Source organism: Oncorhynchus kisutch, unplaced genomic scaffold (assembly GCF_002021735.2).
Source record: "Oncorhynchus kisutch isolate 150728-3 unplaced genomic scaffold, Okis_V2 Okis05a-Okis16b_hom, whole genome shotgun sequence".
NCBI classification, from domain to species: Eukaryota; Metazoa; Chordata; class Actinopteri; order Salmoniformes; family Salmonidae; genus Oncorhynchus; species Oncorhynchus kisutch.
The window spans coordinates 209,315-227,904 of record NW_022261982.1 but is presented as its reverse complement, the minus strand read 5'-3'; the positions used below and the strand labels follow the sequence as shown (position 1 = coordinate 227,904).

Sequence of the window (18,590 nt, the reverse complement as noted above, 5' to 3'; positions counted from 1 at the left end):
TGCAGTTCAAGAAGAGTTAAAACAAATATTCACCAAATAAACTAAAGTAAAAAGTAACACAATAAATGAACAATAACGAGGCTATATACAGGGGGTACCAATACAGAGTCAGTGTGCGCGGTTACAGAAGTCATTTGTACATGTAGGTAGGGGTGAAGTGACTATGCATAGATAATAAACAGCGAGTAGCAGCAGTGTACATGTAGGTAGGGGTGAAGTGACTATGCATAGATAATAAACAGCGAGTAGCAGCAGTGTACATGTAGGTAGGGGTGAAGTGACTATGCATAGATAATAAACAGCGAGTAGCAGCAGTGTACATGTAGGTAGGGGTGAAGTGACTATGCATAGATAATAAACAGCGAGTAGCAGCAGTGTACATGTAGGTAGGGGTGAAGTGACTATGCATATATAATAAACAGCGGGTAGCAGCAGTGTACATGTAGGTAGGGGTGAAGTGACTATGCATAGATAATAAACAGCGAGTAGCAGCAGTGTACAAAAAAATGGGGGGGAAGGGGGTGTCAATGTAATAGTCCGGTGGCCATTCGATTAATTTTTCAGCAGTCTAATGGCTTGGGGGTAGAAGCTGTTAAAGAGACTTTTGGTCCTAGACTTGGCTCTCTGGTACCCCTTGCCGTGCGGTAGCAGAGAAAACAGTCTAAGACTTGGGTGATTGGAGTATCTGACTGTTTTATGGGCTTTCGTTTGACACCGCCTATTATAGAGGTCCTGGATTGCAGGAAGTTTGGCCCCAGTGATGTACCGGGCTGTACGCACCACCCTCTGCAGCGCCTTACGGTCAGATGTGGAGCAGCTGCCACACCAGGCGGTGATGCAACCAGTCAGGTTGATGCTCTCGATATTGCAGCTGTAGAACGTTTTGAGGATCTGGTGACCCATGCCAAATCTTTTCAGTCTCCTGAGGGGGACTGCATAGGTTTTGTCGTGCCCTCATGGACCGTGATAGATCGTTGGTGATGTGGACACCAAGGAACTTGAAACTCTCGACCCGCTCCACTACAGCCCTGTTGATGTTAATGGGGGCCTGTTCGGCCCACCTTTTCCTGTAGTCAGGAAGTCCAGGATCCAGTTGCAGAGGGAGGTGTTTAGTCCCAGGGTCCTTAACTTAGTGATGAGCTTCGTGGGCACTATGGTGTTGAACGCTGAGCTGTAGTCAATGAACAGCAGTCTCACATATGTGTTCCTTTTGTCCAGGTGGGAAAGGACAGTGTGGAGTGCGATTGAGATTGTGCCATCTGTGGATCTGTTGGGGTGGTATGCAAATTGGAGTGGGTCTAGGGTATCCAGGAGGATGCTGTTGATGTGAGCCATGACCAACCTTTCAAAGCACTTCATGGCTACCGACGTGACTGCTATGGGACGGTAATTATTTAGGCAGGTTACCTTCACTTCCTTTGGCACAGGGACTAGGGTGGTCTGCCTGAAACATGCAGGTATTACAGACTCAGTCAGGGAGAGGTTGAAAATGTCAGTGAAGACACATGCCAGTTGGTCCGCGCATGCTTTGAGTACAAGTCCTGGTAATCCATCTGTCCCCGCGGCTTTGTGAATGTTGACCTGTTTAAAGGTCTTCCTCACATTGGCTACCGAGAGCGTTATCACACAGTCATCCAGATCAGCTGGTGCTCTCGTGCATGCTTCAGTGTTGCTTGCCTCGAAGCGAGCATACAAGGCATTTAGCTCATCTGGTAGGCTTGCGTCACTGGACAGCTTGTGTCTGGGTTTCCCTTTGTAGTCAGTAATAGTTTTGAAGCCTTGCTACATTCGACGAGCGTCAGAGCCTGTGTAGTAGGATTCAATCTTAATCCGGTATTGACACTTTGCTTGTTTGATGGTTTATCTGAGGGCATAGCGGGATTTCTTATTGCGGATTCCGGATTAGTGTCGCGCTCCTTGAAAGTGGTGGCTCTAGCCTTTAGCTCGATGCGGATGTTGCCTGTAATCCATGGCTTCTGGTTAGGATATGTACGTACGGTCACTGTGGGGATGTCGTCATCGATGCACTTATTGATGAAGCTGATGACTAAGGTGGTACACTCCCCATTGCCATTGGATGAATCCTGTATCATATTCCAGTCTGTGCTAGCAAAACAGTCCTGTAGCGTAGCATCCGCATCATCTGACCACTTCCGTATTGAGAGAGTCACTGGTACTTCCTCCTTTAGTTTTTGCTTGTAAGCAGGAATCAGGAGGATATAATTATGGTCAGATTTGCCAACTGGAGGGTGGGGGAGAGCTTTGTACATATCTCTGTGTGTGGAGTAAAGGTGGTCTAGAGTTTTTTTACCCCTCTGGTTGCACATGTGACATGCTGGTCAAAATGTGTTAAAACTGATTTAAGTTTGCCTGCATCAAAGTCCACTAGGAGTGCCGCTTCTGGGTGAGCATTTTCTTATTTGTTTATTGCCTTATAGAGTTGGTTGAGTGTGGTCTTAGTGCCAGCATCGATCTGTGGTAGTAAATAAACGGCTACGAATAATATAGATGAGAACTCTCTTGATAGATAGTGTGGTCTACTGCTTATCATAAGGTACTCTACCTCAGGCGAGCAATACCTCGAAACTTCTTTAATACTAGACATTGCCCACAAACTGTTATTGACAAAAAGACACACACCCCCACCCCTCGTCTTACCAGATGTAGCGTCTCTGTTCTGCCAGTTCATTGAAAATCCCTCCAGCTCTGTATTATCCATGTCGTTGTTCAGCTACGACTCGTTGAAACATAAGATATTACAGTTCTTAATGTCCGTTTGGTAGGATAATCGTAATCGTAGGTCATTAATTTTATTTTCCAATTATTGCATATAAGCAAGTAGAATTGATGGCAGTGGGAGTTTACTCGCTCGTCTACGGATTCTCAAAAGGCAGCCCGATCTGCGTCATCTTTTCCTCTATCTTTTCTTCATGCAAATGAAGAGGATCTGGGCCTGTTCCCAGGAGAGCAGTAAATCTTTCTCGTCAGACTCGTTAAATGAAAAAGCTTCTTCCAGTTCATGGTGAGTAATCCCAGTTCTGATATCCAGAAGATATTTTCGGTCATAAGAGACGGTAGCATTATGTACATTATGTACAAAATAAGGTACAAACAACGCAAAAAAATGAACAAAATAGCACAATTGGTTACGGGTATGTAAAACGTCAGCCATCCCCTTCGGCGCCATCTTAGATGAACTACTGGACTGGTAGAAAGATGTTGTACTGTACTATCTGTTTATAGATGGTGGCAGCTGCCATACTACTGGGCTGGTATAAAGATGTACGACCTGGTAGCTGGAGGCCAGTGTCTGAAGAGCAGTTATGTCCTCAGTAAGAACAAGGCTCTGGAACTCTTCCCCATGCTGAAGAAAGACAAGCTGGTGGGAGCCATTGTCTACTATGATGGTGAGTATTTCTCATTATTATCTTCATTGAAAGGGCTTTTTAGTCCAGGAGTAGGTTTAGTCTGGATCCGGGGAACTGGTCCGAAATGTGTTACACTCACTGTAAGTCTCTCTGGATAACAGTGTCTCTGCTAAATGACTAAGATGTATAAGTGTTGTTGGACATACCAACACTTCAGTCAGTAATACTCCGATAGGATGGTAATAACCGTCTCATTTATCAAGATGCTTTTCTTCTGTTTGCTAAGTGGGCTTTGTCTAGGGCCGGTTTGCCATACATTAAGAATTCACACTGTTATTAAACAAAACAAAACTCATGTTCATAAAAATACTGCCTTTTTCCCAACAGTAACAAAATAATTTTTCTTTAGTGTGGGTGTGATTGAATGTGACCCAAGTCAACAACAAGACACAAGGCAGCCGGTGGCCATCAGATCTCACATGTCCATTGATGCCTGAACCAATGCGTCTGCGAGCAGCTTGTGCTCTCTATGTGCCTTGGGCCAAGGCTGTGTAGTGTGTGCGTGGCCTGGATTGGCACGGAGACAACCAATCAGATGTTCTGGCTCTATCTGGGTGTACTCTGTGCAGAGAATGTCCCATTAGTTGACTGGAGGCCTCTCTTTTTCAAACCAACAACAGCCAACTCTGTGTCTGAAGGCTATCTGAATCAGTCAGTCTACATTTAGATTCTACTAGGTCTCTCCAAGAGTGGAAAGACAACCTCTTCTCTGAGGGGGATAATATACCAGGCCAGATACCTGAGCAACAGTTCATCACATTTACTCACTTGACTTTCTTAGGAAGAGTGAGGCATGCTGATATTTTTTTAGCATTTTGTTTATTTTAATGCAGTTTGTTCATTTTTAATGCGTTTTGTTTATTGCTCATTTGAAATGTGCAGAACATATTTGTAGCTTAACATTTCTTCCAGGCAGCATGTTTGTGTGTGTATTGTCTCTGGGTGTGCTGACTGTCCTACAGCAAACAGAGAGAATATTCGGAGGGGTTTTGTGTTGGGTTGAAGCAGCATTGTTAGGTTGGTTTGTACCCCTCCCCCCCAGGAGGCTGAGGGGGTCTTTTCTCTCCAATTATTCCGTCTGGAACAATCACGGCCGTGACATTTCAAAAGCTGACCTTCTCTGCTACTGCGGCTCAGAGAAGAGGAGAGCAGTACTGTGGTCTGACTGCCAGACTGCTCTGTCTCCTCCTGTTCTTCACCCTGCCGGGTGGGATCTTAGACTTCACCAGCGTTACTCATTTCCCAGGAGACCAGTGTGGTCCAACACACACACACACACACACACACACACACACACACACACACACACACACACACACACACACACACACACAGAGAGACAGGAGTCCTCATTCTTACTAATTAATTCTGCACAAGTGTGTAATTGTATTTTTTCAGCAAGCAACCATGAACTGGTTTGTTAGACGTATCATATTTTGGGTTAACGACAGGGTCTCCAGTCATACCTTCTGCTGCCTAATGTGAGGCATCAGCCCAGCCAAGCACACCCCAGCCCCACGTCAGCCCACCCCAAGCCAGCACTACCCAGTCCAGCCCTGGCTGTCTGTCCCATCCCACAAGCTCTCTGACTAGTGATTTGAGTAGCACCAGCAGGCATGGCTTAGGACCGGGCCTTGAGGGCCCTGCAAGGGATTCCCACACATTAGATACGCCACACTGCACTTCAAAGCTCCGTTCCAAATTCTTAAAGATGCAATATTGAACTTTTTGGGCAATCTGACCAAATGCACATAGAAATGTGAGTTATAGATCTGTCATTCTCATTGAAAGAAAGTCTAAGAAGCGGTAGATCTGTTCTGTGTGTGCTATTTCTATGCTTCTATTCTTAAGTTTAGTTTTTGCGTCTTTCTACATTGGGTTTTGTACACCACCTTCAAACAGCTGAAAATACTATATTTTTGTTTATGGAAAATATATTGCACAGCGGTTTAGAAGGTACAATGATTCTCTACACTATAATTGCTTGTTTTGGCACATAAACTGGAATTAGGCTGACTTTTACGAATTTTTCACAACCAGGAAATGGCAGAACAATTCTGTATAGAGCACCTCCTAAGGAAATCTTCCTTCTTTGTTTCTATTTCTCTTCGACCCCCTCCTATCGTCTCTCACCCTTCACCCCCCCCCCCCCCCGCTACAGGACAGCATAACGACGCTCGTATGAACCTGGCGATCGCCCTGACAGCAGCCAGACATGGTGCTGCCATCGCTAACTACACAGAGGTGGTCCACCTGCTGAAGAAAACAGACGCAGGGACGGGCAAGGAGAAGGTCTGTGGGGCGCGCTGCAGGGACGTTATCACAGGTACACACACTTGTATGTGCACACACACACACGAAGACACAGTATGACAGTGGTTTTTGACTGAAACAGTTATGATCTCTCACAGGAAATGAATTTGACGTCAGAGCCAAGTGTGTCATTAACGCCACGGGACCGTTCACGGACTCTCTGAGGAAGATGGACGACGGGAAAAACACTAACATCTGCCAGCCCAGTGCTGGGGTTCACATAGTTATCCCTGGTTATTACAGGTACAGTACAGGGACAGCACCACACTGTCACACCTTCACACCAGGGACAGCACCACACTGTCACACCTTCACACCAGGGACAGCACCACACTGTCACACCTTCACACCAGGGACGGCAACACAACTTCACACCAGGGACAGCACCACACTGTCACACCTTCACACCAGGGACGGCACCACACTGTCACACCAGGGACGGCACCACACTGTCACACCTTCACACCAGGGACAGCACCACACTGTCACACCTTCACACCAGGGACAGCACCACACTGTCACACCTTCACACCAGGTACAGCACCACACTGTCACACCTTCACACCAGGGACAGCACCACACTGTCACACCTTCACACCAGGGACAGCACCACACTGTCACACCTTCACACCAGGGACAGCACCACACTGTCACACCTTCACACCAGGGACGGCACCACACTGTCACACCTTCACACCAGGGACGGCACCACACTGTCACACCAGGGACGGCACCACACTGTCACACCTTCACACCAGGGACGGCACCACACTGTCACACCTTCACACCAGGGACAGCACCACACTGTCACACCTTCACACCAGGGACGGCAACACAACTTCACACCAGGGACAGCACCACACTGTCACACCTTCACACCAGGGACAGCACCACACTGTCACACCTTCACACCAGGGACGGCAACACAACTTCACACCAGGGACGGCACCACACGGTCACACCTTCACACCAGGGACAGCACCACACTGTCACACCTTCACACCAGGGACAGCACCACACTGTCACACCTTCACACCAGGGACGGCACCACACTGTCACACCAGGGACGGCACTACACTGTCACACCTTCACACCAGGCACGGCACCACACTGTCACACCTTCACACCAGGGACAGCGCCACACTGTCACACCTTCACACCAGGTACATTTAGGTCATGAATTGAAATTCAACTCATGAATTGAAAATTGGAATTTATTTTTTATGAGGGAATTTCAATTCAGCACCGCTGACCAACCAGGTCTTCCTAAATGTAGTTGTCATTTCCATAGCCCCTCCTCCCTCTGCCCTGTTCTTGTAGTCCTGACAACATGGGTCTCCTGGACCCGGCAACCAGCGACGGCCGTGTCATCTTCTTCCTGCCCTGGGAGAAGATGACGATAGCCGGGACGACGGACACGCCTACTGACATCACCGCCCACCCCATCCCCAGGGAGGAAGACATCAACTTCATCCTGAACGAAGTCCGCAACTACCTCAGCCCTGATGTAGAGGGTACGTAACCCCAAAACTACCTCAGCCCTGATGTAGAGGGCACGTAACCCCCAAACTACCTCTGCCGTAGAGGGTACGTAACCCCCAAACTACCTCAGCCCTGATGTAGAGGGTACGTAACCCCAAAACTACCTCAGCCCTGATGTAGAGGGCACGTAACCCCCAAACTACCTCTGCCGTAGAGGGTACGTAACCCCCAAACTACCTCAGCCCTGATGTAGAGGGTACGTAACCCCCAAACTACCTCAGCCCTGATGTAGAGGGTACGTAACGTTGACTTTGGAACAGCACAGTAGCTAGTAATTGTTTCAAGTGCTGGAGATTTTCTGATTGTTTAGCTTGATATGGTTTTGCCATTAGATGTAACACCTGTCCGATGCCTCTGTGCCTCAGGTAATGATCTCTGTCATCACATGCAGATGAGATTCCCTGTGTTCTCTGACTGGTTCTAGGACCTGTGATAAGATGTGATCTGATGTGGTCATCTGATTTAATGGAACCTTGTGTGTAATACTGACTCTGTCCTCGCCCGGTGGTCCTCAGTGAGGAGAGGAGATGTCCTGGCAGCGTGGAGTGGTATCCGTCCTCTGGTCACTGACCCCAACTCTAAAGACACCCAGTCCATCTGCAGGAACCACATAGTCAACGTCAGCGACAGCGGCCTGGTCACCATTGCAGGTCAGTACCTACTCTAAAACAAGTGGTATCCTGATGACGTGCTATACAGCTGTAGTAGTTTCTAGGTCCTTCGTAGCCGTCAATGGCTCTTAGCCTATAGACCTTTTCCTGCTCAAATTGGATAGGTCATGTTCTGTATTCTGTCTGGCCCTGTATCTAATAATAATGATCATCTGGTGGGTATTTGGATTTGTGTGTATTATATGCATGTGTGAATTGGAAATGTGTTTTTGCATATCCCAACTCCTCCTGAGTGACCCTCAGCAAATAGGGCTAAGTGCCCTGCTCAAGAGCACATTGACAGATGTTTCACCTTGTCGTCTCAGGGGTTTGAACTATCGACCTTTCGGTTACTGGCCCAACTCACTAACCGCTAAGCTACCTGCCCCCCTATCATATCAGGTGTGTATGTGTGTGTAACATGTGGATGATCCCATCACCCCAGGTGGGAAGTGGACAACGTACCGCTCCATGGCAGAGGAGACCCTGGACGCCGCGGTTGCAGCCCACAGGCTGGGGGGCGGGCCCAGTAAGACAGTGGGCCTGGTGCTGGAGGGGGGCCAAGACTGGAGCCCCACCTTGTACATCCGACTGGTGCAGGACTACGGCCTGGAGAATGAGGTGGGGACAGACCCTTCCCATAGACATTCTGTCTTTAGCCACCATTTTGGATCTATAATACTCCCTTAGGTATTGTCAGTTGCACTATGGTTACACAGGCACTGTGCGGCAGGGTAGCCTAGTGGTTAGAGCATTGGACTAGTAACCGAAAGGTTGCAAGTTCAAATCCCCGAGCTGACAAGGTACAAATCTGTCGTTCTGCCCCTGAACAGGCAGTTAACCCACTGTTCCTAGGCCGTCATTGAAAATAAGAATTTGTTCTTAACTGACTTGCCTAGTTAAATAAAGGTAAAAAATATATATATATATATATATCAGAACATTTAACATTGGTTAACGGTTGGATGAGGGTTGAAAATGTTGAGATGATGTCGCCGTTACAAGACAGCACACAGGGAGATTGATCCAAGGCTCTAGACCAGGGCTAATCAACTCTTACCCTACGAGGTCCAGAGCCTGCTGGTTTTCTGTTGTAACTGAAAATTAATTGCACACACCTAGTGTCCCAGGCCTAAATCAGTCCCTGATTAGAGGGGAACAATGCAGTGGAACTGGCTTTGCGGTCCAGAGTTGAGTTTGAGGACTCTAGTCCAGACCAGTGTACTTCCCTTTCAAGGTTTTAGAAGTCATTTGTACCAGGTAGGAAAGCGCTCCGCTTCCTATCTATGTTAACTTCTCATTAGAGAAAGCCTTCCACACCATTAGGGTGTTTTCTAGAATATTCCAAAAGGTCAGTGCTCATATTTTGACAGCATTTGACCTTTTGGTGAGAGAGCTAAGCCAACCATCTGAATAGCAATAACCCCTTGTTTGGTCCAAACGCAAGATAAATCATAGACATAACTGTATCTACCCATCACCCACCTCAGCATATCCAAAACATTGGAGCCGTCTGCTGAAAGATCGTATCGAACCATAAGGAGTTGCCTTTGAACAACTGCCTGCTGCGTTTCACAATACTCTCTCAATACTGTCTTTGGCAAAACGCTGTGAGTCATATTCAAACTCATGAGAAACAGAAAGGAAAACGCCTAACACTGCTGCTTATGTCCCCAGGTGATTTATTTATAACAATGTTTATGCCCTTAGGTCTTCATGGGGCATATTCAAACAAAACCATTACCATGGCTTTAAACAAAAAGTGTCACCCTAAACCTTGTTTCGTTGATTATATGACACCCACACAATGTCCTCTCACAACACAAGAGCAATGTCATTTTGTGTTGGTAAAACCTTAAACAAGGATTGCTGTTTTGATTGAATAGTGGCCTGTTTCCCATCATTCCACAGGTTGCCCAGCACCTGGCAGCAACGTACGGGGGGAAAGCATTCGACGTGGCCAAGATGGCGCGCGTCACTGGGAAGAGGTGGCCCATCGTAGGGAATAGACTGGTCTCTGAATTCCCTTACATTGAGAGTGAGGTACAATATGTGTTCTGTTGAGACTACTACAGGATACTGCATCAGATCTGTAAAAGACCGCATTTTTATGTTCTCCTGATGTACACACACACACACACACATCATGACCGTAGACTATTACGTTCTATTATCTAACCAATTGAACCCCCCCCCCCAACCCACCTTCCAGGTGAGGTATGCTGTTAAGGAATATGCCTGTACGGCCATCGATGTGATCGCCAGGCGCACACGGCTGGGTTTCCTCAACGTGCAGGCTGCTGATGAGGCTCTGCCACGCATCGTAGACATCATGGGCAAGATGCTGGACTGGAGCGACAAAAAGAGGACGGTACGTCACAAACTGTTGTTCCTGTCTACTAGACTGTAGTTCAAATGACTGTCTGGCAGTGTTACAGGAACTATTTTAGAACACCTTGAAAATAACATACAAACAACAACATACTTTTTACGTTTTAAAAAGAACAACTTGCCTTAAATCAAATCCAAATCGAATCAAATGTTATTTGTCACATACACATGTTTAGCAGATGTTAATGCGAGTGTAGCGAAATGCTTGTGCTTCTAGTTCCGACAATGCAGTAATAACCAAGTAATCTAGCTAACAATTCCAAAACTACTACCTTATAGACACAAGTGTAAGGGGATAAAGAATATGTACATAAAGATATATGAATGAGTGATGGTACAGAGCGGCATAGGCAAGATACAGTATATGGTATTGAGTGCAGTATATAAAGTGGCATAGTTAAAGTGGCTAGTGATACATGTATTACATAAAGATGCAGTAGATGATATAGAGTACAGTATATACATATACATATGAGATGAGTAATGTAGGGTATGTAAACATTATATAGGTAGCATTGTTTAAAGTGGCTAGTGATATATTTTACATCATTTCCCTTAATATCCATTTTTAACTCAAAGATGAATTATTGCCCCTGTATTTCCTGTCCAGTAAAGACTTAGGGCCTGTTTTAATCCAACCATTGTTTTATTGATTCAGTGACTACAGTACATTCTCACTCAGTGGACTAATAATAATGTTTTGATTGAATAGGACCAACCCTAAATTCATGTGCTGCTAGTCAGCTTGTAGGACCGCTGGAACTGTTGTTAGGTCAGAGTATAATAGTAGGATCTACGCCCTTCCTGGATTTCCCTCTCCAGGGGGCTGCGTGTGTGTGTGTGTGTGTTGTAAACCTTCCCCCAGTTCTGCTATTCCTGTTGTCCTGCTCTTTACAGGTTTATCACAAGATGCACCAGTTCCTTTTACTTAAGTTGTTGTTACATTTAGCTATGATCCCTTTTCATTAATTATTACTTAAATTAGTTATGATTAAAGTTCTGAATAATGTACACTGTGTATATATAAATATATATACACACACACACACACAAAAGTATGTGGACACCCCTTCAAATTAGTAGATTCGGCTATTTCAGCCACACCCGTTGCTGACAGGTGTATTCAATTTAGCACACAGCCAAGCTATCTCCATAGACAAACATTGACAGTTGAATGGCCTTACTGAAGAGCTCAGTGACTTTCATCGTGGCACCGTCATAGGACTAACAAGTCAGTTCGTCAAATTTCTGCCCTTCTAGAGCTGCTGTGGTAAACTGTAAGTGCTGTTATTGTGAAGTGGAAACATCTAGGAGCAACAACGGATCAGCTGCGAAGTGGTAGACCACACAAGCTCACAGAACAGGACTGGTGCGTAAAAATCGTCTGTCCTCGGTTGCAACACTCTCTACCAAGTTCCAAACTGCCTCTGGAAGCAACGTCAGCACAATAACTGTTTGTCGGGAGCTTCATGAAATGGGTTTCCATGGCTGAGCAGCCGAACACACCCTGCGCAATGTCAAGCGTCGGCTGGAGTGGCTGTAAAGCTCACTGCCATTGGACTCTGGAGCAGTGGAAACGCATTCTCTGGAGTGATGAATCACGCTTCACCATCTGGCAGTCTGATGGATGAATCTGAGTTTGGCAGATGCCAGGAGAATGCTACCTGCCCCAATGCATAGTACCAACTGTAACATTTGGTGGAGGAGGAATAACGGTCTGGGGATGTTTTCCATGGTTCGGGATAGGCCCCTTAGTTCCATCCAGTGAAGGGAAATCTTAACGCTACAGCATACAATGACATTCTAGACGATTCTGTGCTTCCAACTTTGTGGCAACAGTTTTGGGAAGGGCATTTCCTGTTTCAGCATGACAATGCCCCTGTGCACAAAGCAAGGTCCATACAGAAATGGTTTGTTGAGATTGTTGTGGAAGAACTTGACTGGCCTGCATAGAAACCTGACCTCAACTCCATCGAACACCTTAGGGATGAATTGGAACTTCCGACTGCGAGCCAGGCCTAATCGTCCAACATCAGTGCCAGACCTCAATAATGTTCTTGTGGCTGAATGGAAGCAAGTCCCCATAGCAGTGTTCTAATACAGTGGAACGCCTTCCCAGAAGAGTGGAGGCTGTAGGAGCAGCAAAGGGGGGACCAACTCCATATTAATGCCCATGATTTTGGAATGAGATGTTCGATGAGCAGGTGTCCACATACTATTGGTCACGTAGTGTAACTTATCTTCACTACCATGGTTTGTTTAGGAGGAGCTGGAAGCTGCTAAGAAGTTCCTGTACCTTGAGATGGGCTACAGGTCCCGCTCTGAGCAGCTGACCGGGACCACAGAGATCACACTGGACACACAGGAAGTGGCAAAGTACTCTACTTTCCTGTCTACTTTACGCTCTACTTCTGGTCTAACTTACTCTCTACTTCCGGTCTACTTTACACTCTACTTCCTGTCTACTCTCTACTTACTCTCTACTTCTAGTCTACTTTACTCTCTACTTCTAGTCTACTTTACTCTCTACTTCCTGTCTACTTTAATCTCTAAGGCAGGGGTGTAAAACTCAATCAGCACAGGGCCATATTGAAAAAACACAATGAATTCCCGGGCCATACATAGCCAGTTATGTGTTGTTTTTTTACTAACAAATGTGTGCATACAACTGATCCAAACTAGCTATTGTTTTATTAAAATATGACCCTTTACAATGCCCACTGATGTACATAGGATGCTGTACACAGCATTTTTAACGAATTAAAACAAAAGAAGAGCTCAGTAATATTTGTCCAGCCTTTGCTGCTATGCTTGCGAATGTGCATAATATGCTGCGTCCCTAATCAAAACGTTTTTAATAACAACAATGACATAAATGTAGCTAGGTTGTTGTAACATTAACTCTTAAAAACATGTTTTAAAAAATTGCGCGGCATGGATCAGTGGTGCGGTTGAATGCAGCATTACTGTATGGGGCACTCAACATGTCTTGTAGATGAGTAGTCAGCCTAGGCTCAATCCAAAGATTAAGACAGACTGTTTAATTGTATAAAATACAAATCTTTAATGCATACGAGCAGCTGCAAGGTAGATCTGTCTCTGATCGCAGTCAGGGAAGAACTCAAAGAATAAATGGTCAAATGTTCTTATATAGTGAGAGGTGATCATACAATCATATTGTTTACACAACAGATATTTATACAAGCAACAGTTCTGGAACACAATGGCCTTGTGTTAGGGTGATACATACCAGGAGTCTACTGTATGAAAGGCATAACATCACAGTCCAACAGGGAATATATCCCTTGAGAAGTTACAACGGTTCACCCCAGATTCTGCCGCCACGCTGTAATATGTCTACATGTTCCTCCTTTGCATGTAGATTTGTCGCAGGTTTAGTTTTGGTTATTCATTGTCGAGCTTTAAAAAAACGAAGCCAGTCTGCAAAATGTTTGGAGCCTAGCTAGGACTGTGTTATGTGTCTGTACAACTCTGCTGCGCACAGTAAACGGAACGAAAGCAATGCAATTGATGTTGAATTCACAGATGTGAGCGCATCAGGCTGTGATTTCATAAATTAGATGACTCAACTGTTTATTAATTTATACTCGCTTGTGTGTCCTATTGTCCAGGTGAGTAGTAACGTTCAGTAAACCAACTTCTGAATCCTTTAGTAGTAACGTTCAGTAAACCAACTTCTGAATCCTTTAGTAGTAACGTTCAGTATACCCACTTCTGAATCCTTTAGTAGTAACGTTCAGTATACCCACTTCTGAATCCTTTAGTAGTAACATTCAGTATACCCACTTCTGAATCCTTTGTTATAACTTTTTGACGATCAAGATGACATTTCCTGTAGGCTACAGCAATGACTCGTTGGAACCCAAACTTGGCATGGACATTTAACCTACAACACGTTTAAACTTTCGGTCCGGTAGAAGACTTGGTCAGTGACATTAGTGATGACATGTTACAGCGCACTGGCTGGCTCGTGTGTGGGTCCGTGTGACTTATAGTGCAGCGCATTGCAGCTGTACGGAAGCGGAACTAAATTAATTGACAACAAAAATCATTGCGCAGGCCGGGTAGAAATGTGTCACAGGCCGGATTCGGCCTGCGGGCCTTGTTTGACACGTGTTCTAAGGAAGAAACTGACTGGATTGAGTAGTTGGACCCCTGATATACCAAGGGTTCAATCTCAATCTGGGCAGTTGCTCCCTCCCACCTGACCTTCTTAAATCACTCCCCTTGAGATGTTGCCACGATATGAGATGCAGATTGCGTTAATAGCTCTGTTTTGATTGACAGGTACACAAACCGGTTCCACAAGTTTGACAAAGACAGTAAAGGCTTCATCACCACAGTGGACGTTCAGAGGGTCTTACAGGTGAGACACTTTCACAACTCTCTTTGGAATCTTTATCCATGAGTGCTGACAGAGCTCATGTAAACTGTGTGCAAAGGCCATTGAGCTGTGGTGTCATTTCCTGATATTATGCCTTGCTGGTCTCTCTTGCCCCTCCCAGAACATAATTTCCTGATATTTTTTCTCCCTGTCTCTCTCCCCCCTCCCAGAACATCAGTGTCCAAATTGATGAGAACGCTCTTCATGAAATCCTCAACGAAGTGGACCTCAACAAGAATGGACAGGTGGAGCTGAACGAGTTTTTACAGGTAGGTGGTTTGTGTGTGTGTGTGTGCGCGCGCGCATCTTCACATATGGTCTCTCCTCCCTCCACTGATAAGAGGACTCATTAATTCTCAGGCCCATGGTCAATATCTGCCCCCTCTCCCATCTCTGCTCTCTTTCTCTCTCTCTCTCTCTCTCTCTTTACCATGAGAAGCTGAACAAACAGACCAGGCTGGAGAACATGATAATAGACTCCTCAGGGAGAAGGATCAATTACCCCTCAGACACAGACACACACACACAGACACACACACTAACACTCGGCTACAGAACAGGTAGATGCTCACATTAGTTTTACATGATTCCAACATTGTAATTAATGGAGAATAGGGGATTTTCATGTTCTGTTCGCTGGGTGTTTTTTCTCTTCTGCAAGTGGCAAGGCATGACAGACCCTCCTATGAAGGGAGCTGTAGGTGTGAAAGCCTAACTGGGAGTATGTTCTCTGCTGACCAGATTCAGATCATTACCGTCTGAAACCTATGACAATGACTCCAGGTAATGAGGGTGAGAGAGAGCTACAGTACTTCCAGGTCGTTAGTAGTCATCATGTGATCAATTAGGAAGTATAATGCTGAGGACCAGAGAATACCTTTATTACAAGAACTGTTGACAGGAGATGACTTTCCATGGTCAAGTAAGAATCCCAGAATGGTTTGGGGTACTGTAAAACCAGTGTACTACTACCACAAGTGTCAGTAGTATGAGTACTCTGTCCGAACACAGCCTGACTACCCCTGGAGCTTAGATCAGAACATGCTCCAGCATTATAATGTATCTCTATCCCTGTCTCTAACACACACACACACACACACACACACACACACACACACACACACACACACACACACACACACACATACAGCGTATCTTGTTGCATTAATTTGATACCTTGCATTACATCCACAACTATGCCACAGTTTCCTCATCCTTTATATTCCCTCTGTTCCCTGCTCCCAGCTGATGAGTGCTGTGAAGAAGGGCCAGGTGTCTGACAGCAGGTTGGCCATCCTGATGAAGACAGCTGAGGAGAGCCTGGATCTGAGGGGACCTGTGACTGTGGACCGCAGTGGAGGAGGGGTGTGAGGGGAGCCCACCCGCACCACCACACATTACCACCACACCGCACGACCACACATTACCACCACACCACACCACCACACATTACCACTACACCACACCACCACACTAACCAGAGCTGAGGTGCTAAGAATGACAATGATGATATTGTAAACAACAAGAGTACAAACTAGATTTGTATCCTAATTTAATCTAAGTGAGTATGTGTCAACCCTGAGTGTTTTATTGTGAAGTTGAGGCTAGATTGGGGCAGCAGGTAGCCTGGTGGTTAAAAGAGTTGGGCCAGTAACTGGAAGGTCAGTGTGTCCTTGAACAAGGCACTTAACCCTAATGGCTCCTGTAAATCGCTCTGGATAAGAGAGTCCGCTAAATAACTAAAATATAAAATGTAGTTTGATGTTAGACATTTTTTATAATAATTCTTTGCATTGATATTTTCATGGAGGGAAACAGGGACTATCTGGCCAGTTTTCCATCACACTGGATTCTCACTACTACAAAGTCAATGGGTTTGACAATCAGTGCCTCTGACATAAAGCTGTAACTCACAGTTCATACGGTCTATAATCTTATCAATGCTTTGCCTTATATGGCTTTGTAATATAGTTTATTGTTATATTATTCCGTCTTATTTTTGTTATCGATGTCTTATGGGATGTCCACATCTCACTGGAGCTGTACTTTGGATGTGGTTCTTATGCCCTCTCTCCAATACAAGAACCAGAATCAGTTGTGCCTGATTCCGCCTCGTTAGGGACAGCCGGCATTACAGTACCAGCAGTTTATTCACACTCAAGCTTAACGTTTCCACGTCTTCATTTCTGACTTCAGCATGTTACTTTACATCACTGTTCCTCGCTGCAGTCACATTGTATATTTAAGCAATAAGGCCCGGGGGGGGTGGTATATGGCCAATATACCACGGATAAGGGCTGTTCTTACGCACGACGCAACGAAGTGCCTGGACACAGCCCTTAGCCGTGGTATATTGGCCATATATCACAAACCCCTGAGGTGCCTTACTGCTATTATAAACTGGTTACCAACTTAATTAGAGCAGTAGAAATAAAAGTTTTGTCATACCCGTGATATACCACGGCTGTCAGCCAATCAGCATTCAGGGCTTGAACCACCCAGTTTAAAATGGCCAATATACCACTGCTAGGGGCTGTTCGGCACGACGCGAAGTGGAGTGCCTGGATACAGCCCTTAGCTGTGCTATGTTGGCTATATACCTCTAACCCCTGAGGTGCCTTATTGCTTTATAAACTGGATTTGTGTGTCATATCGTTGGTATATTGTCTGATATACACACAGCTGAAATGCTGTTTTGGCTAATCAGCACACAGGACCAAACTACCCGGTTTATAATGAGGCTTTTTTCCTGGCACACCGGTGACAACGACGTTTCTATATCTGCTGTCTGCTAGCTAGCATACACTGGTCTGTCTGATGCACCTTAAGTAACTGACTCCATCTTTATCCTTACTGTTTTTTAAATCATGGCAGAATGAATGCTTTTTTACTACTGTTATTGCTACGTCATTATATATATATTTTAATTAAAGATATTTATTCATTATAATGTTATTCACTCCTTCCATCATTCAAAGAACCTAAGATAAGATAGCTAGAGGTATGAGTGATGATGAGATGTACATCTAATGCTGAGAGGATTAACGGAACAATCTGGAACTTTCATTTCCAGTCAAATGTGCTGCTGCTGCATTTGTTTGTAAACTGGAGGTGACCACCTTTACCTTTGCAAAAGGTTACAAACTGTGCCTTTTTCAGTGTTGTATGGAAATGTCTCTTCACTGTCTGTATCTGTCTGCAGTGCACCTGAGCTTGTACAGTATTTGTACTAAGTTAATACTTGCAGTTCTGCTGATTTATTTGTGGTTTTATAGAGGGAAGCAGTTGAAGGGGAATGTATGATCTGTGCCTTGCTTTCAAACACGGTACGATGTCATATGAATTGAACCTATTCCAACTCATTCCTCTATATTTTACATATTTGAACTGTATTAATGTTGCAGTTATTAAAAAGCATGTAAAGATACATATTCTAAAACGTATTTTTAAAGAAAATTAGTATTTTCCGTATGGATAAAAGGAACATCAAATTTTTTGATAGTTCTGACTGGTTCTTAATATTGGTCTTGTTAGCATGTTTGTAATACAATTTGCGTGTGCTTGTTTTGTCTAAAAAGGCTGAGAGAATCATTCTAGAGGCTTCCGCTGTGTACTCTTACTGTAACTGAATCCAACCATGTGTATCAGTTTTTTGACACATGGGAGTTTTCAGTACAATGCCTTGACAGCCAGGGCCAACTTTGTCTATGTTTGCTTGTGTCTGCTTGGATGAAAGTCCAGCCTCATCCAGATTGAAAGAGATTCATAGTCCTCTTTTTTCAATAAACACTGTGTCGATCTCAAAAGCTTTTCCAAGACACTGCAATTATGTAATTAAATGTATCTGGTTGCTAACAACAA

General features: G+C 45.0%; 1 protein-coding gene across 2 annotated transcripts in view; it reads left to right on the top strand.

Moving 5' to 3' along the window:
* The window catches only part of LOC109878276 (glycerol-3-phosphate dehydrogenase, mitochondrial), a 25,236-nt gene extending 6,646 nt beyond the window's left edge, over window positions 1-18,590 (top strand). For both annotated transcript variants that reach the window (XM_031813386.1, XM_031813385.1), the window contains 12 exons: window positions 3,244-3,407; window positions 5,590-5,754; window positions 5,840-5,984; window positions 7,062-7,255; window positions 7,799-7,933; window positions 8,379-8,554; window positions 9,845-9,976; window positions 10,146-10,304; window positions 12,588-12,700; window positions 14,633-14,711; window positions 14,900-14,998; window positions 15,975-18,590. In XM_031813386.1, coding sequence (XP_031669246.1) covers window positions 3,244-3,407; window positions 5,590-5,754; window positions 5,840-5,984; window positions 7,062-7,255; window positions 7,799-7,933; window positions 8,379-8,554; window positions 9,845-9,976; window positions 10,146-10,304; window positions 12,588-12,700; window positions 14,633-14,711; window positions 14,900-14,998; window positions 15,975-16,100 — 1,687 coding nt within the window. In that variant the 3' untranslated portion in view covers window positions 16,101-18,590. The remainder of the gene's footprint in view (window positions 1-3,243; window positions 3,408-5,589; window positions 5,755-5,839; window positions 5,985-7,061; window positions 7,256-7,798; window positions 7,934-8,378; window positions 8,555-9,844; window positions 9,977-10,145; window positions 10,305-12,587; window positions 12,701-14,632; window positions 14,712-14,899; window positions 14,999-15,974) is intronic.